The following is a 17,141-nucleotide window of genomic DNA, read 5'->3' as shown; positions in this document are numbered from 1 at the left end:
AAAATGAAAGTTGTCTATCTCACGAAGCCGCCGCTCACGAAGGGGGAAGCTGGAAACAGCTGGCAGTGAATCAGCAGCGAATCAGTAGTAGGGGGGAAATAGAACCCAGGGTTTGCATAATGCGTTTTTGTTTGGTGGTTTGCTTAGAGCATTTGACTACTTGATAGGCTTAACTTTTATAAATGAGCTCAGAAAAAATGGTCCTATTTATTTGTGATTGTTAATGTTAGCCTACTTTATTATAAACTACTACTACTACTCGGCTGCTCCCGTTAGGGATCGCCACAGTGGATCATCCGTTTCTATTTCTTCCTGTCTTCTGCATCTTCCTCTGTCACACCAACCACCTGCATGTCTTCCCTCACCACATCCATAAACCTCCTATTTGGCCTTCCTCTTTTCCGCTTCCCTGGCAGCTCCATATTCAGCATCCTTCTCCCAATATACCCAGCATCTCTCCTCCACACATGTCCAAGCCATCTCAATCTTGCCTCTCTTGCTTTGTCTCCAAACCGTTCAACTTGAGCGGTCCCTCTAATACAATCATTCCTAATCCTGTCCTTCTTCATCACTCCCAGTGAAAATCTTAGCATCTTCAACTCTGCCACCTCCAGCTCTGCCTCCTCTCTTTTCATCAGTGCCACTGTCTCCAAACCATATGATATAGCTGGTCTGACAGCCATCTTGTAAACCTTCCCTTTATCTCTTACTGGTACCCTTCTGTTGCAAATCACTCCTGACACTCTTCTCCACCCACTCTGCCCTGCCTGCACTCTCTTCTTCGCCTCTCTCCTGCACTCTCCGTTACTTTGGACAGTTGACCCCAAGTATTAAACTCATATGCCTTCGTCACCTCCACTCCTTGCATCCTGACCATTCCATTGCCCTCCCCCTCATTCATGCATAGCCTTCTTTATTATAAAGGTTCTGCAAAATAGGAGACTGACCTCCAACAGCATGTTACCTATTAATTTATGTTTTAGCCGATTATTAGTAAAAACATTAATACATACACTACCGTTCAAAAGTTTGGGATCACCCAAACAATTTTGTGTTTTCCATGAAAAGTCACACTTATTCACCACCATATGTTGTGAAATGAATAGAAAATAGAGTCAAGACATTGACAAGGTTAGAAATAATGATTTGTATTTGAAATAAGATTTTTTTTACATCAAACTTTGCTTTCGTCAAAGAATCCTCCATTTGCAGCAATTACAGCATTGCAGACCTTTGGCATTCTAGCTGTTAATTTGTTGAGGTAATCTGGAGAAATTGCACCCCACGCTTCCAGAAGCAGCTCCCACAAGTTGGATTGGTTGGATGGGCACTTCTTGCGTACCATACTGTCAAGCTGCTCCCACAACAGCTCAATGGGGTTCAGATCTGGTGACTGCGCTGGCCACTCCATTACCGATAGAATACCAGCTGCCTGCTTCTGCTCTAAATAGTTCTTGCACAATTTGGAGGTGTGTTTAGGGTCATTGTCCTGTTGTAGGATGAAATTGGCTCCAATCAAGCGCTGTCCACTGGGTATGGCATGGCGTTGCAAAATGGAGTGATAGCCTTCCTTATTCAGAATCCCTTTTACCCTGTACAAATCTCCCACCTTACCAGCACCAAAGCAACCCCAGACCATCACATTACCTCCACCATGCTTAACAGATGGCGTCAGGCATTCTTCCAGCATCTTTTCATTTGTTCTGCGTCTCACAAACGTTCTTCTTTGTGATCCAAACACCTCAAACTTGGATTCATCCGTCCACAACACTTTTTTCCAGTCTTCCTCTGTCCAATGTCTGTGTTCTTTTGCCCATCTTAATCTTTTTCTTTTATTGGTCAGTCTCAGATATGGCTTTTTCTTTGCCACTCTGCCCTGAAGCCCAGAATCCCGCAGCCGCCTCTTCACTGTAGATGTTGACACTGGTGTTTTGCGGGTACTATTTAATGAAGATGCCAGTTGGGGACCTGTGAGGCGTCTGTTTCTCAAACTAGAGACTCTAATGTACTTATCTTCTTGCTCAGTTGTGCAACGCGGCCTCCCACTTCTTTTTCTACTCTGGTTAGAGCCTGTTTGTGCTGTCCTCTGAAGGGAGTAGTACACACCGGTGTAGGAAATCTTCAATTTCTTAGCAATTTCTCGCATGGAATAGCCTTCATTTCTAAGAACAAGAATAGACTGTCGAGTTTCAGATGAAAGTTCTCTTTTTCTGGCCATTTTGAGCGTTTAATTGACCCCACAAATGTGATGCTCCAGAAACTCAATCTGCTCAAAGGAAGGTCAGTTTTGTAGCTTCTGTAATGAGCTAAACTGTTTTCGGATGTGTGAACATGATTGCACAAGGGTTTTCTAATCATCAATTAGCCTTCTGAGCCAATGAGCAAACACATTGTACCATTAGAACACTGGAGTGATAGTTGCTTGAAATGGGCCTCTATACACCTATGTAGATATTGCACCAAAAACCAGACATTTGCAGCTAGAATAGTCATTTACCACATTAGCAATGTATAGAGTGTATTTCTTTAAAGTTAAGACTAGTTTAAAGTTATCTTCATTGAACAGTACAGTGCTTTTCCTTCAAAAATATGGACATTTCAATGTGATCCCAAACTTTTGAACGGTAGTGTATAAAAAATTCCACGGGCTGTGCACACACATTAACAACACAATGTGGCCACCTACAGCCACCTCTGGGCCACCCTAGTTAAAAATTCCATGAACCGCCCCTGGTGAGAAGCACTTTGTAACCCGTTGTAAATGGTACCATTTTGAGCCTGCTTATCTAGTGCTCTCTATTTCTTTTTATTTTGACGTCAGTTTCCTTTTTCTCAGTTTTTTTGTTGTTGTATATTTTCATACATTTATTGTTCAGTAAACCCATCCTTTTTGACACCATCAACCCTGTCCTCTGTGAGTATTTTCCTAAACACCCCCTTAAGATGCCTGATTCCAGCAAGCGGAAGTCATTATCAAGGAGGTGTTAAGCAACCCCTAACTGAACCCCTAACTGCTCCTGATGAGCAGGTTGGTGCCTTGCATGGCAGCCTCCACCATCAGTGTAGAATGTGTGTGATTGGGTGAATGTGAGGCATACACTGTAAAGCACTTTGAGTGCTTGGTAGACTAGAAAAGCGCTATATAAATGCAGTCCATTCACCATTTACCATTTACTGTACACTATTATTAATCTCTACAAGTATATAAATCTGATAGATTAGATCCTATGTAATAACACCATCCAGACATTTATGTTCCCACCATCCAAAAAAGGATGTCCCACCATCCAGACATTACATTTAGAATAGAACCAAGAGCATGTGACGTATTGCTTTAATTGTTGTCCCCATCAGATCTCAACTGTAGTTTGTTTGCAAAATTAACTATATTATGGAGTGCAAAGGAGAAGCTAGAAATCTTGGTGTAATCATAGGCAGTGATCTAAATTTTAAGAGCCACATTAATCATCTCACAAGATCAGCCTTCTACCATCTTAAAAACATTTCAAAACTAAGGGGCTTTCTATCAATATCAGACTGTGAGAAATTAATCCATGCATTTATAACAAGTACACTAGACTACTGCAATGGACTATTCACCGGCCTCCCAAAATCAGTTGTGCACCAACTACAATTAATTCAAAATGCGGCAGCACGCGTTCTCACCAGAACTAAAAAGTATGAGCACATTACACCTGTTCTTAGATCTCTGCATTGGCTCCCCGTTAAAACTGGAATTGATTTTAAAATTATTTTAATTGTATACAAAGCGCTAAATGGCCTTGCACCATGCTATATAAAAGACATGTTAATTCCTTATAAACCAGCAAGAACTCTCTGGTCCAATGGCAGTGGTCTTTTAACCATCCCTCCTGCTAGGTCTAGAGCAGGGGAAGCTGCATTTTCTATTTACGCCCCAAGTAGATGGAACACCCTGCCTGAGGACCTGAGAGAAGCCCCCACACTGGACACATTTAAAAGCAGGTTAAAAACCTTACTTTTTAAAACAGCCTACAGCTAAATTCATAGTGTGTGTGTGTGTTTTATATATTTTGCTATTTTTATATATTCTGCTCTGTTTTACTTTAAATCAATCAGTGTTTATGGCACTTTTATTTATTTTACTAAGTCAGTTTTAAACCTGTTTGTACTTTTCTAAAATTTGCCTGTACTTTTATTTATTTATTTTTTGTGAGGGGGGGGTTATTGATTTCATTGTTTTATTGTGTGAAGCACTTTGTTTTACATTTGTTTGTATGAAAAGTGCTATACAAATAAAATCTGATTGATTGATTGATTGATTGATTGATTGATTGATTGATTGATTGATTGATTGATTGATTATAATATCTGGTTAACCTCCCTCCTACACATTCCACCCCATCCATGTGTCCCTACCAACTTTCAAGCTCGACCTAAGCCCCTGAACATGCATACGGCCATTCTTACTGAAGCTTTGGAAGCAATGATTTTCACATGAGCATTGTCCTTTACTATATTTCCTCACAGGGCAACCAACGCTGACTGCCAAAGTTTGTCAGCTGCCATGGTGTACATACAGCAAAGCACCAGGGGTTAAATCCCTGGTGGCTGCAGACAAAATCCAGTGGGAGAGAGCGAGGGAGGATTAAAGTAAAGGGTGAAAATGCATGAAGAGCGATAGGGAGAAGAATGACAAAGACTCGAACGAAGGAAGTGATAGAGAAATAAAGGCAAACAAAACTGTAATAAAGCAGGATGAATTGCAGAGGACCAAATGTGAAAATAGACACAACCCCTTCACGAGGACAGAAATCAACAGGAGGGTGGGTGGGTAGTCAGGGACTAGAAGAGAAAGTGATAGAGGGGTGGGGGGTAGTCAGGGACTAGAAGAGAAATTGATAGAGGGGTGGGGGTAGTCAGTGACTAGAAGAGGAAGTGACAGAGGGGTGGGGGTAGTCAGGGACTAGAAGAGGAAGTGATAGAGGGGTGGGGGTAATCAGGGAATAGAAGAGGAAGTGACAGAGGGGTGGGGGGTAGTCAGGGACTAGAAGAGAAAGTGATGGAGGGGTGGGGGTAGTCCGGGACTAGAAGGGAAAGTGACAGAGGGGTGGGGGTAGTCCGGGACTAGAAGAGGAAGTGATAGAGGGGTGGGGGTAGTCAGGGACTAGAAGAGAAAGTGATAGAGGGGTGGGGGGTAGACAGTGACTAGAAAAGAAAGTGACAGAGGGTGGGGGTAGTCAGGGTCTAGAAGGGAAAGTGATAGAGGGGTGGGGTTAGTCCGGGACTAGAAGAGAAAATTATAGCGGGGGTAAGTCAGTGACTAGAAGAGAAAGTGATAGAGGGATGGGGTAGTCAGGGACTAGAAGAGAAAGTGATAGAGGGATGGGGTAGTCAGGGACTAGAAGAGAATGTGACAGAGGGGTCTCACAGCTCAAAGGGGTGGGAAATGGCAATAACACTGCCAGGCACTTAGGATGAAAGGAAGGAAAAGTCATACAGAAAGAGAGAATTAGAGACAAGTAAAACAAAAAAGTCATCAGAAAAAGACTTTCCAAAAGGTAAAAAACCAAACAAACAAACAAAAACAAAAAACAAAGCAAACATGTGAGTCAAATGGGTAAATAAGATGAAAGCATTCATGACATGGCACATGCTACAGTATGTGACAGGCGAGGCAGTGGAGAGGAGGGAGATACAGGAGGCCTGGGGGTGAGGGGGGGTGATGGAGGGGGTGGGTGGGTTGTGGATCAGAAGCCAAAACGAGGACGTGCCTGCCAACAAGCCTGAACGGCAGAGAGCAAACACAGCCATCGATCTAAAGAACAGGGAGGTGCACAAACACACCGGCTGTGTGTGGCAGCATGGTGAGCACAGTGGGCAAATAGGGCACAGACCTTTTTGAAGTCACTGGAGAGAGATTGACAGACATGCGCACGCGCGTGCACGCACACACACACACACACACACACACACACACACACACACACACAGAGCCATACACAAAACCACATCACAGACAGATTATATCAAAACATGCCAATTGGACGGCTGCTGGGAGGCGAGCCATGTTACACCCGCCATGCTTTTCTGTTGGTGGCTACCACCAACAGAATATTGTGTGCGTTTGTTGTGTTGGGTTGTGTGTTGGGTTGTGTGTGCGTGTGTGTGTGTGTATGTGTGTGTGTGTGTGTGTGTGTGTAGCGAGTGCATCCATGTGTGCAAAAGCTTAGGGGACATTCAAGTTGAGTAAACAGCCAACACAGGCTGCAGCCCACAGACAAACAAACAAACAAACAAATGCAGGCTGACCAACAGGTCCGACTAGCCAGCCCCTCACACACAGAACCAAGCCCCTCACACAACAGACATAGCCCCCCCACACACACACACACACATACACACACGCACACACACACATGCACACATATATATACACACGCACATACACACACGCACACACATAAACACACATGCGTGCATACGCACATAAACACATACATACGCACACATGCACACACGCATACACACGCACGCACAGACAACAACAGGCTCACAGGATGACAGACGTGTGCATATAGCAGCATTCAGTCATGACAGAGAAACACAAGGGAACAGAAGGCAGCAGCGAGAGACGTGTGTAATAACGGTCACGCACAACGTAATTAGCTTTCAGAGGCAGACGGAGCCTCGTGCTGAGATAACAGGTGACCACACACATCCACAGTGTCGTGTTTAAACTGTGGATGAATATTATGGACTTTGGGGTTGGGGAGAAGATGCCTTTTGAGGGACCGGATGCGTAATTTCTGAACTGTTGGCTGATAAGGTGCAATGCTGACAAACGCGTTCGGAGCTGCTCGAAGCTAACAAAAGCTGGGGCGACTTAACATGGACAAAAGGTGCTAAGTCAATGTTCGCGTCGGACGGAGAGTTTAAATAGCAGGCACCGCCGAAGCCGGCACATCAGCAGACCATGGATAGGCTTCTGCTCCCAAGTCTTGTCCATTTCAGTTCAAACCAAGAGCATGGCAGACGCCACCACAGCCGGAGCTCTCCACGTGGTATAACAGAGAAACACGAAGAAGACGGAAAAAGGAGCCCTCAGCAAAAGCAACAGCGTTTGGGGGGCTAATGCTCTTACCTGTAACACCCTCGAAACGCTTTGTTTCCAGAGCTGTTTTCGAAATGCCTTTGACATGACAAATCATTCCCCCCTCTCGTTAACACACGATGCTATGCGTCCTGTGTGCTCCTCTCGCTTCTCCCATCCACAAAGTTGAGAGCGTTTCTATACCTCTTGGAGGCATTAACTGGATCAAATGATGACTGTACCTACCCACACTCAGTTAGTTTTAACAAGCTAACTGCCACCACCAGCCATCCAAACCACACTAGAGAGTCAGGAAACTCCCCTCTGTATGTCATAACATGCACACTACACATATATATATATATATACACACACATGCAGATTTGCACACTCTCTTAAAACAGTGAACATGGACCAATGCACGCACACATAGCTACACGAACAAGTTTGTGCAACAACACACACACATACACTCACGGACACATAACATCGTTAAGTCCAAGATAATCTAGCAGCCAAAACAAAGCCTTCTCAGCCTCCCCAATTATAATAAGGCCACTGTGCAAATGACAAAAGAAGGCACACCTTTTGTGTCCACACTCCACACACACTTTTAAGACTTCCCATCCATGCATTGCTGCTTATGTGTTTGTGTGTGAGAGAGAGACAGAGAGAGAGATAAAGAGAGAGAGAGAGAGAGAGAGAGAGAGAGAGAGAGAGAGAGAGAGAGAGAGAGAGAGAGAGAGAGAGAGAGAGAGACAATGGGCATCCTACATGGGTATATAGTGTGTGTGTGTGTATGTGTGTGTGTGTGTGTGTATGTGTGTGTGTGTGTGTGTGTGTGTGTGTGTGTGTGTGTGTGTGTGTGTGTGTGTGTGTGTGTACATGTTTAGCTATCCTTGTGCGGACCAAATGTCCACACAAGGATAGGAAAACCTGACAGCACGTACCTTGTGCGGACTTTTCAGACGTCCGCACAAGGAAAGGGTCTATTTTAGGGTTAGGATTTGGTTTTAGGGTTACGGTTAGAATTAGGGTTAGGTTAAGGGTAGGGTAAGGGTTAGGGTTACGGTTAGGCATGTAGTTTGCATGGTTAAGGTTAGGGTTAAGGGCTAGGAAATGAACGTAGTCAATGGGGGGTCCACACAAGGATAGTGAAACATGACTGTGTGTGTGTGTGTGTGTGTGTGTGTGTGTGTGTGAGAGAGAGAGAGTGAGAGAGAGAGAAAGAGACAATGGACATCATACATGAGTATATAGTGTGTGTGTGTGTGTGTGTGTGTGTGTGTGTGTGTGTGTGTGTGTGTGTGTGTGTGTGTGTGTGTGTGTGTGTGTGTGTGTGTCTGTGTCTGTGTCTGTGTGTGTGTGTGTGTGTGTGTGTGTGTGAGAACGAGACAATGGACATCATAGTAGTAACACTCCATTGCACACAATGTGAGGAACATCAGCTGAAATAATTCTCCTCAACATTACTGCTGTATCTTTCTGTTGCTTCGCCATATAAACCAGCTGCATTTGCATATAAAAAAGTCAGGGAAAAATTGTCTGACTTGTCTGCTAACAAACATTGTTAAGTGGAAGTACTTTGGTCTGTGCTAGGATTCGTTTTTACGGAAAAAATAAATCGTTCATATGAATAATATGAATAATATCGTTCATTTTGAGCTGAGCACTTTGATGTCAATGTGAGATTCAAATAAGCAAATAGAGAATCATTCAGTAGCAAATAATTTCACAGTGCGGGGGTCATTTAGGGGAATGATAGGAAAGTTAGTCTACCCTGAGGCAGACATTCTTGCTGATTATGGCCTGGTAGGTGATATGCATATGATTTGCATGATCAAAAAAAGAGTCAAGGATCTGCAGCCAGAGCCTCCCGGTCTCTCTTTGCTCTGAGCAGAGGGAGGGACTACAGTATGTGTCCTGTATTTGAGGATCCTAGATCAGACCCCTCTGGATCATGTGACAAACAAGCCAAGCAGATGTTGATGCATCTGCATCACTATCAGCTAGATTGTTAGTGAATGCCTTGAGAGTCAAGCCAAGTCATCCATCCATCCATTATCCAAACCGCTTATCCTACTCAGGGTTGCGGGGATGTTGGAGCCTATCCCAGCAGTCACTGGGTGGCAGGTGGGGAGACACCCTGGACAGGTTGCCAGTCCACCACAGGGCCGACACACACACAAACACAAACACACATATTCACACCTAGGGACAATTTAGTATGGCCGATTCACCTGACCTGCATGTCTTTGGACTGTGGGAGGAAAAGGGAGCACCCGGAGAAAACCCACGCAGACAACATGCAAACTCCACACAGAGGATGACCCAGGGCAACCTCCAAGGTTAGACTACCCCAGGGCTTGAACCCAGGACCTTCTTACTGTGAAGTGACTGCTCTAACCATTGCACCACAGTACCGCCCCAAATAAGGCAAGTCAATTTTATTTGTATAGCCCAATATCACACATTACAAATTTGCCTCAATGGGCTTTACAGCAACACAATATCCTGTCCTTAGACCCTCCCATCGGATAAGGAACAACTCCCTAAAAAAGAAAACCTTTAACAGGGAGAAAAAATAGGAAGAAACATCAGGGAGAGCAACAGAGGGGGTATCTCTCTGCCAAGACGGACAGCATCCAGTGGATGTTCTGTGTACACAGTTTACAGAATACGACATTGAAAAAGGATAACAGAATTATAATGCGCTTATGAAATATGAAGACTATGATGAGGAGGATGCCAAGCTGACAAAAGCTGGGACAATTTAACATGGACAAAAGGTGCTAAGTCAATGCTCATATCTCACAGAGTCAACAAGTTGGCATCTCTCTGATGGTGCTAGACGGTACAAGATTGCTCACTAGTCACTATTATGAAGTGAAGTGGCCCTGGATGTGGCGCTGGATAATGGCTGAGTTGAAACACAAAGTGACCTGGTTGTCAACAGTGTGACTCTATTGTAATGTTTTTCTAAGTACGAGAAGAGGATTGTGGGAGTTCTGTGGTGATATGCTGAAGACTGAAGGTTGATTGTTAAGGTTAAACATCAGAAAAATTCAACTTTTATTTACTTCATTAAATAGCTATAGAGGTCAAATGACAGGGACAGGTAATTAAATTGGGGTGACATGGCTCAGGAGGTATAACGAGTCGTCTAGTAATCAGAAAGTCGCTGGTTCGATCCCCGGCTCCTTCAGAGATCATGTGGCAGTGTCCTTGAGTAAGACTCTGAACCCCTAACTGGTCCTGATGAGCAGGTTGGTGCCTTGAATGGCAGCCTGTCTAAATGTGTGTGTGACTGCGAGGCATACACTGCAAAGCATTTTGAGTGGTCGGTAGACCACTTTGTTGCCATTTGTTTGTAATCGGTATGCATAGCCTCTATTTTGTTATTATGGCATAATAATTATGATGGCATAATTATGGTCATTGTTCATTTATGATGTAAGTCCTTAGTAAAGGTAGATTTGACCTAATTATTTTGTGTGCATCATTTGTTATATTGACTGCATGTTTTGAAAGGGAATGCCATGGCTGACTAATCAACCGTCTCTGTATAAAAATCCAGCAAAACGTCAATGCTAATGATTGGTGTTTTTTGCTTGCTGTGTACAATAAATTGGATGGCAAGTAACCCTCTACTTCACAGTTGGACATGTTCAAACAAGGGGGTGAATAATATCTTGATATAATATTTCCATTTCGAAAACTCAGCGTTTCTACTTTTACGGCCTTTATTCAAACGCTTAACAAAATTATGATATATGCTCTCAGAAAAGTAGTTAGAAAATACTGAATATTAAAGGCTGAAAGTAGTTTCAAATTCAATTTTTTCTCTCTCTCTCTCTCAAATATCCTGCATCTATTCACTCGCAAGGAAAAGACGCTGCAGCACGACGGACCATTGGAGTATCATCTGAACACAGGGTACGGAAATGCTGGTGGATTTACTTGCAAGGAAAAGTTAACCAGACTCAATTTGACATAAATCCTCTTTTGGTCTGAATAACAGTAGAATACTGTTACTTCAATGTGTGTGCAGTAAAAAGTGGAACATCTTTCCTGACATCTTTGTATGGTAAATGTACTATGGTGGAGGAGCTGCACAACTACACATACACTTGTAACTTATATGTATTTACATATAGGTTTCCTTGTAACTTATACGTATTTAAATATAGGTTTCCGTGCATGAGCAACCAGAATAAAACCTCAATACGGTCGTCTGTCTGAGCCATCTTCAACTCACATTCTTCCATCAGCTACAAGCGCAGATTCATGCATCTACTGGAACAATCAACGATGGATTGCAATTGGTCGAAGAAGATGATAGCTTGGCAGCCAATGGTCTGAGCCAGCCGGCCTGTGTAATTGCAGAGCTCTTAGGTCACCTTACCTTGCTTTGATAATCAGGTTTCAAGTGTAGCATTGCCGTCAGCCCTCAACAAAGACTCTTCTTTTCGAGTCACTCCACCCTCTTAATTGCAATTACTATTCATGAGATCAGAGAATTCCAGCTCACAGCAGAGGAGGCAGACGACAACTAGCATCTTATTTACCCCGTCAGAAGGTCACAGCCCTGAAATTATTAGATTGCTGTTCCCCAAAAGGGGACGTCTAACTGGATAGTGCGGTATTGGGTGACCACCTGTTGGCTGGGCAATTAAGCACCGCTATCGCCTTACAGGCCTATTGTAGGGGAGCTAGTTTCAGATAACCTCCCTGGAACTAACACACACACACACACACACACACACACACACACACACACACACACACACACACACACACACACACACACACACACACACACAACAAAAAACCACTTAGACAAACGGCAAGGTTTGCGGGTCAGTCTCTCCATCATCCCAACAGCTACATGGATATCACGTGAGTACACAGACAAAAAAACCCCATCAAAACCAGCACCGGCATTTCTGAGAGTGCATCTAGATGGTTAGGAATTAAGAGAAGAGACCCACAGATGACAAATGCAACTTGGACACAATATGGGGCCAGATCAATACCGGCTGGGTACCCTGGGTGAAGCTTGCCTGATGCTAAGAGACCTGAAACACATAAGGCTGTACACTTCAATGCTTGCTGTACTTGAGCCACACACATTGCACATGCATGCATGCACATATGCATACACTACATGTGTGTGTCTGTGCACACACACACATTCATACACATTCACCCACAGAGCTCCCACCATTTCAAATTAAATTCCCTGAGACATCCTGCAGATGATCAGAGACACAGCATGCTCCATAAGGGTCAGAGCGACGGTTTGATAGCAGGGATTTATTTATTTATTTATTTTTCCCGAGGCTTTGCATTTAAAAGCAGTCAGGTCATAAATATTAGACTGCACCATGGCTGATTTTCTATAGTGAACTGTCTGGTTTTGAGCTCCCATGAAACAGGAGAGTCACTGTCAATTATGGATGGGGGAGGGGTGAGAGCTGAGCGAGAGAGACTGAGAGAGACAGTGAGGCAAAATGTGAGGGAGAATGAGAGCTAGAGGGAGTGAAGGATGGAGGGAATGTAATAGAAAATGAGAGAGAATGGAAGGAAAAGAGTGAAAGACAGAGAAAATGAGAGGGAGAGAATAACAGAGGAGGTAAGAAAGAAGACAAAAGAGGCAGACAGAGAACAAAAGAAAGAATAACAAGGTGGATATCAGAGAACGAGAGAGAGATCCATTGATCTCCCTCATGCTCACATACAGACATCGTGTGCAGAAGACCTGTGCTCTCACATGCTCAGATGTTTGTCACACATCTCCATTTAGCCATCTATCTATCTATCTATCTATCTATCTATCTATCTATCTATCTATCTATCTATCTATCTATCTATCTATCTATCTATCTATCTATCTATCTATCTATCTATCTATCTATCTAACTGAAACTGGACAGCGACTCTTCTCACAGGGCTCTGCTGTTTGTTGTTGCCAGTTCTAAACTACTCCTGGTTCAAAGTATTGCCTGATTTATTTATTTTTTTGAACTATTACCTCTTGTTGTAAGAACTTATCTGGTAAAGTAGAATTAATTTGACTATCTCCAAAAGACATGCTCGGTGAAACGTGGGCATTAAGCAGGACAAATAGAAAGGTAAACATTGCCTCATTGAAAGGGTATCCATGATTTATCTAGCCTTTATTCTAACAGATTAGGATACAATGCTGATTTAATTTATCTACTCATGTATTTTTTTCAAATATCCCTGGACCACTTAGCTTCTTCTTTTGTTTTTTTTTCTTTCTTTTTTTTAGGTGCCATGCCTTCTAATTGAGTAATACAAAACTGTGCTCTGTTCATGGTTGACAATACGGCATTTTTGTTCCACAGAATCCCGGTTGATATGTTTCCACATGTGGCAGACTTGGCCATGTAGATGGCTGTGCACCTGAGCTGTCCCAGACCGCAACAGTAGTGGGCCGAATATGACTGCCTTACACTGCCTTACACTGCCTTACACTCACTTTGAACTGGTAAGAGCACCAAGAGTGACCTCTCTTCTCTATGCATACCCCGTCTATACATAACTGACTAAATGATAAACCAACTGGTACAAATATTAAGAATAATGGCCAGCTTGTCTTACAATAAATACTGTAGTGACATGGCCTACGAAATGTGAATGTCACTTGGTTGATGAGAGAAAATGAATATACTGCTCTCTAGTGGACAAAACCCCTAACACCGTGTGTGTGTGTGTATGTGTGTGTGTGTGTGTGTGTGTGTTTGTGTGTGTGTGTGTGTGTGTGTTGTGTGTGTGTGTGTGTGTGTGTGTGTGTGTGTGTGTGTGTGTGTGTGTGTGTGTGTGTGTGTGTGTGTGTGTGATCTTCAAACTCAAATTTCACTTTGCTACATAGACACCATCCTGCCTTGTCCTCAGTAGTCTTTAGTGTCTGGACAAATACAAGGAAAACAACACACACACACACACACACACACACACACACACACACACACACACACACATATATATATATATATATATATATATATAATTTTCTGAAGAGTTAACGTGATATTAAAACACAAATAAAATTGTGTATATTATCTATCCATTATCCTGTATTCAGGGTCGAGGGGATGCTGGAGCCTACCCCAATAAAATACAAATTACATTAAAAAACTATATCTATATAAACTATGACTCTATAGACTATGTGATAAAAGAAACACTTTATATTTATGGCACTTCAACGGTATTTACAAAGGTTCCACAGAATGAAATAGTAGAACAATAGCCTGTTAAGAACGTCACAGAAGAAGCAGGTAGAAAAGAAAGGTAAATGATGTAAAAGAGGTAAATCGTCGCCATCATCATCATCATCATTTTGATTTAAAACGAGAATAAATTAAAAAGCGTTGGAAATATGCCGTTAAAACTATTCTCTAGCATGCGATTTTAGAAATGATTTATAAGATAACATAATAATGACTCTGCTAACCTGATCTCCTCAGATTGGTTGTTTCAAAGTCTGAAAAGAAAATAGCTACACTCTTCTCCATAGTGTTGAACCCATGGACCAGACACTAGTAGGATTAGAAGAGCCTCATCTAGGGGTGGAGTTCATATTTGCAGTCAGTAAAATAACCCATCAAATCAGCTTCACAGCTGGAGCCAGGGAGATGGGGCCAAACTCGGAGGAGTGGTTGTGTACGTGTGTGTTCGCAGGTTAGCAGTTAAAACCCCAAAGCTGCTGTTGTACTGTGAACTAACATGGGGGCGGGGGGGGGTAATGCTGACCAGTAGGAAACAGGCCTATCGATGGAAAAGAGGGCATTGACGGGCCATAACGCCGTACGCATGCGCGGAAAGGCGCCAAACAAAACGGGAAGAAAACAAACTAGAATCAATAAAGACGAACGTACACCAGTTGTGTCGCAATCAAAACCCTTTTTTTCCCCTTCATTTTTTTTAATTCATAATTGGGAGTGAAATCTCGAGACAAACCTGCATCTCCTTGATTGACTCCACCGGGGCAGAGGGCTGGCTGGACCTGCTCCTGTAAGCGACTTTGGAGGCCCGTGAACTTAAAGACATGGCTCCGACATTCCACCACACACAAACCTGCGTTCACCGCCGACGTGTGAGCGTCGACCTCCGTCAGGCCAGCTGGGAAGGCGTCCCACAGGCCATTCACAACATCTGCTTACTGTACGTTTTCTTTCCCTGACTCGACTGTCCTCCTGGAAAACGCGTTGGCTCAATGTGTTGTTAGTTTGGCGGTTTCCATGGTAACGCGGAGAGGCGGAGGGGGGGGCTTTGCTTTTTTGCAGCGCTGAAATTAAGGGAGATGAAAAACTGGGCAGTTAAATACCTGTAACCCGGTCCTGCATGAATTATGATTTATGCATGGATTAAGAAACATCGATACAGTTTTTCCTCACTCAAAAGAAATCCTTTAAAGAGTATTTTAGGGGCTAGCCTTAGTAAATTGTTGCCAGGTGGCAACAGTGCACGAGTATTGGAATATACAAATATTTTTCTTAGAATATTGTCAGTTTCTTGCCCACATACCTATATTATTTTATTCACCTGATGTATGTCATCACTTTTAATATCTCTGAGCACAGTTTAGGTGTTTATCATTTGAGGTGAAATAGCAATATGAACGTATGGGAACATAAAGTAACGAAATATAATTATTACATGTTAAAAAGGTAATAAATCAAAAATACAAGTAACAAAAATTACTGCAACCTTTTCAAAAGCTAAAAAAACCCCAAAAAAACACTATCCTAGACTACTACATTGAATGAAGAACTGTCCACCCTATAAATTCCATGACGACGCCATTCTGTGTGGTAACAACAGCATTTTAAGGAAAAGTGAAATGATGTAGGCATGTTTTGATGATGAGAAATGATTCTTTACTTATCACTGATTGTGTATACTCTTTTTTAGTTGCTTTGTTGAAGTTTTACTTTTTTTTATTGCTGCCTGGTCAGTGCTTTCCATGCTATACATAGGCCAAAGAGAATGAGGCTTTGACAGCCAGCTGCCACCACGTGGGGTCTATGTGTAAAAAAAAAAAAAAGGAAGAAGTGACAGAATTGAAATGTCATTTGACCCCTAAAAATAGCCTCCATCCATCCATCCATCATCCAAACCGCTTATCCTACTCAGGGTCGCGGGGATGCTGGAGCCTATCCCAGCAGTCATTGGGCAGCAGGCGGGGAGACACCCTGGACAGGCCGCCAGTCCGTCACAGGGCCCACACACACACACACACACACACACACACACACACACACACACACACACACACACACACACACACACACACACACACACACACACACACATTTACTATGACCGATTCGCCTGCCTCAGATGTCTTTGGGCTGTGGGAGGAAACCACATGGGGGTCTATGTGTAAAAAAAAAGAAAAGAAAAGAAAAGAAAGGAAGGTGTGACAGAACTGTAATGTCATTTGACCCCTAAAAAATATCATGTAATAAGTGCTGTGTCTTTCCAATTAGACAGAAAGACGGTCAAAATAACAGGGTGAGACCAGAAAAGAAACTGATGTGGGATAAAAAACCATGCAGTAAAGGGTTAAGGCCGTCTGATGCCAGCTGAACCAAGAGAAAGCCAGAAGGAAGAAGAAGAAAACCACTTTATTTTGTCATTGTATTCTTCCAACGAATTTGTTGTCTGCATTTAACCCATCCTATTGTATTGGGGCTGTGGGCAGCTGCAGCACCTGGGCACCAACTCCAGCTCTTCTTTTCATTGCCTTGCTCAGGGGCACAGACAGGAGTATTAACCCTAACATGCATGTCTTTTTGATGGTGGGAGGAAACCCGCGCAGACACGGGGAGAACATGCAAACGCTGCACAGAAAGGACCTGGGTCGGCCTTCGGGTTCGAACCCAGGACCTTCTTGCTGTGAGCCAACAGTGCCAGAGGATGGGTGGCTGGGTGCTGCCATTGACTAACACTGTTACTGGAGTGTGTGTGTGTGTGTGTGTGTGTGTGTGTGTGTGTGTGTGTGTGTGTGTGTGTGTGTGTGTGTGTGTGTGTGTGT

The 17,141-nt window shown here is 43.2% G+C and overlaps 1 protein-coding gene across 1 annotated transcript in view; it reads right to left on the bottom strand.

The window, feature by feature from the left end:
- dnah5 (dynein, axonemal, heavy chain 5) overlaps nt 1-15,151 on the bottom strand; it is a 274,534-nt gene extending 259,383 nt beyond the window's left edge. Inside the window, exon 1 of the mRNA XM_056286379.1 lies at nt 15,062-15,151. Coding sequence (XP_056142354.1) covers nt 15,062-15,151 — 90 coding nt within the window. The remainder of the gene's footprint in view (nt 1-15,061) is intronic.
- Nucleotides 15,152-17,141: the final 1,990 nt, after the last annotated feature.

The sequence above is a fragment of the Lampris incognitus genome, chromosome 9 (assembly GCF_029633865.1).
Source record: "Lampris incognitus isolate fLamInc1 chromosome 9, fLamInc1.hap2, whole genome shotgun sequence".
Classification (NCBI taxonomy): Eukaryota; Metazoa; Chordata; class Actinopteri; order Lampriformes; family Lampridae; genus Lampris; species Lampris incognitus.
The sequence above is the reverse complement of the archived record's forward strand: the minus strand, read 5'-3'. Positions and strand labels throughout refer to the sequence as shown.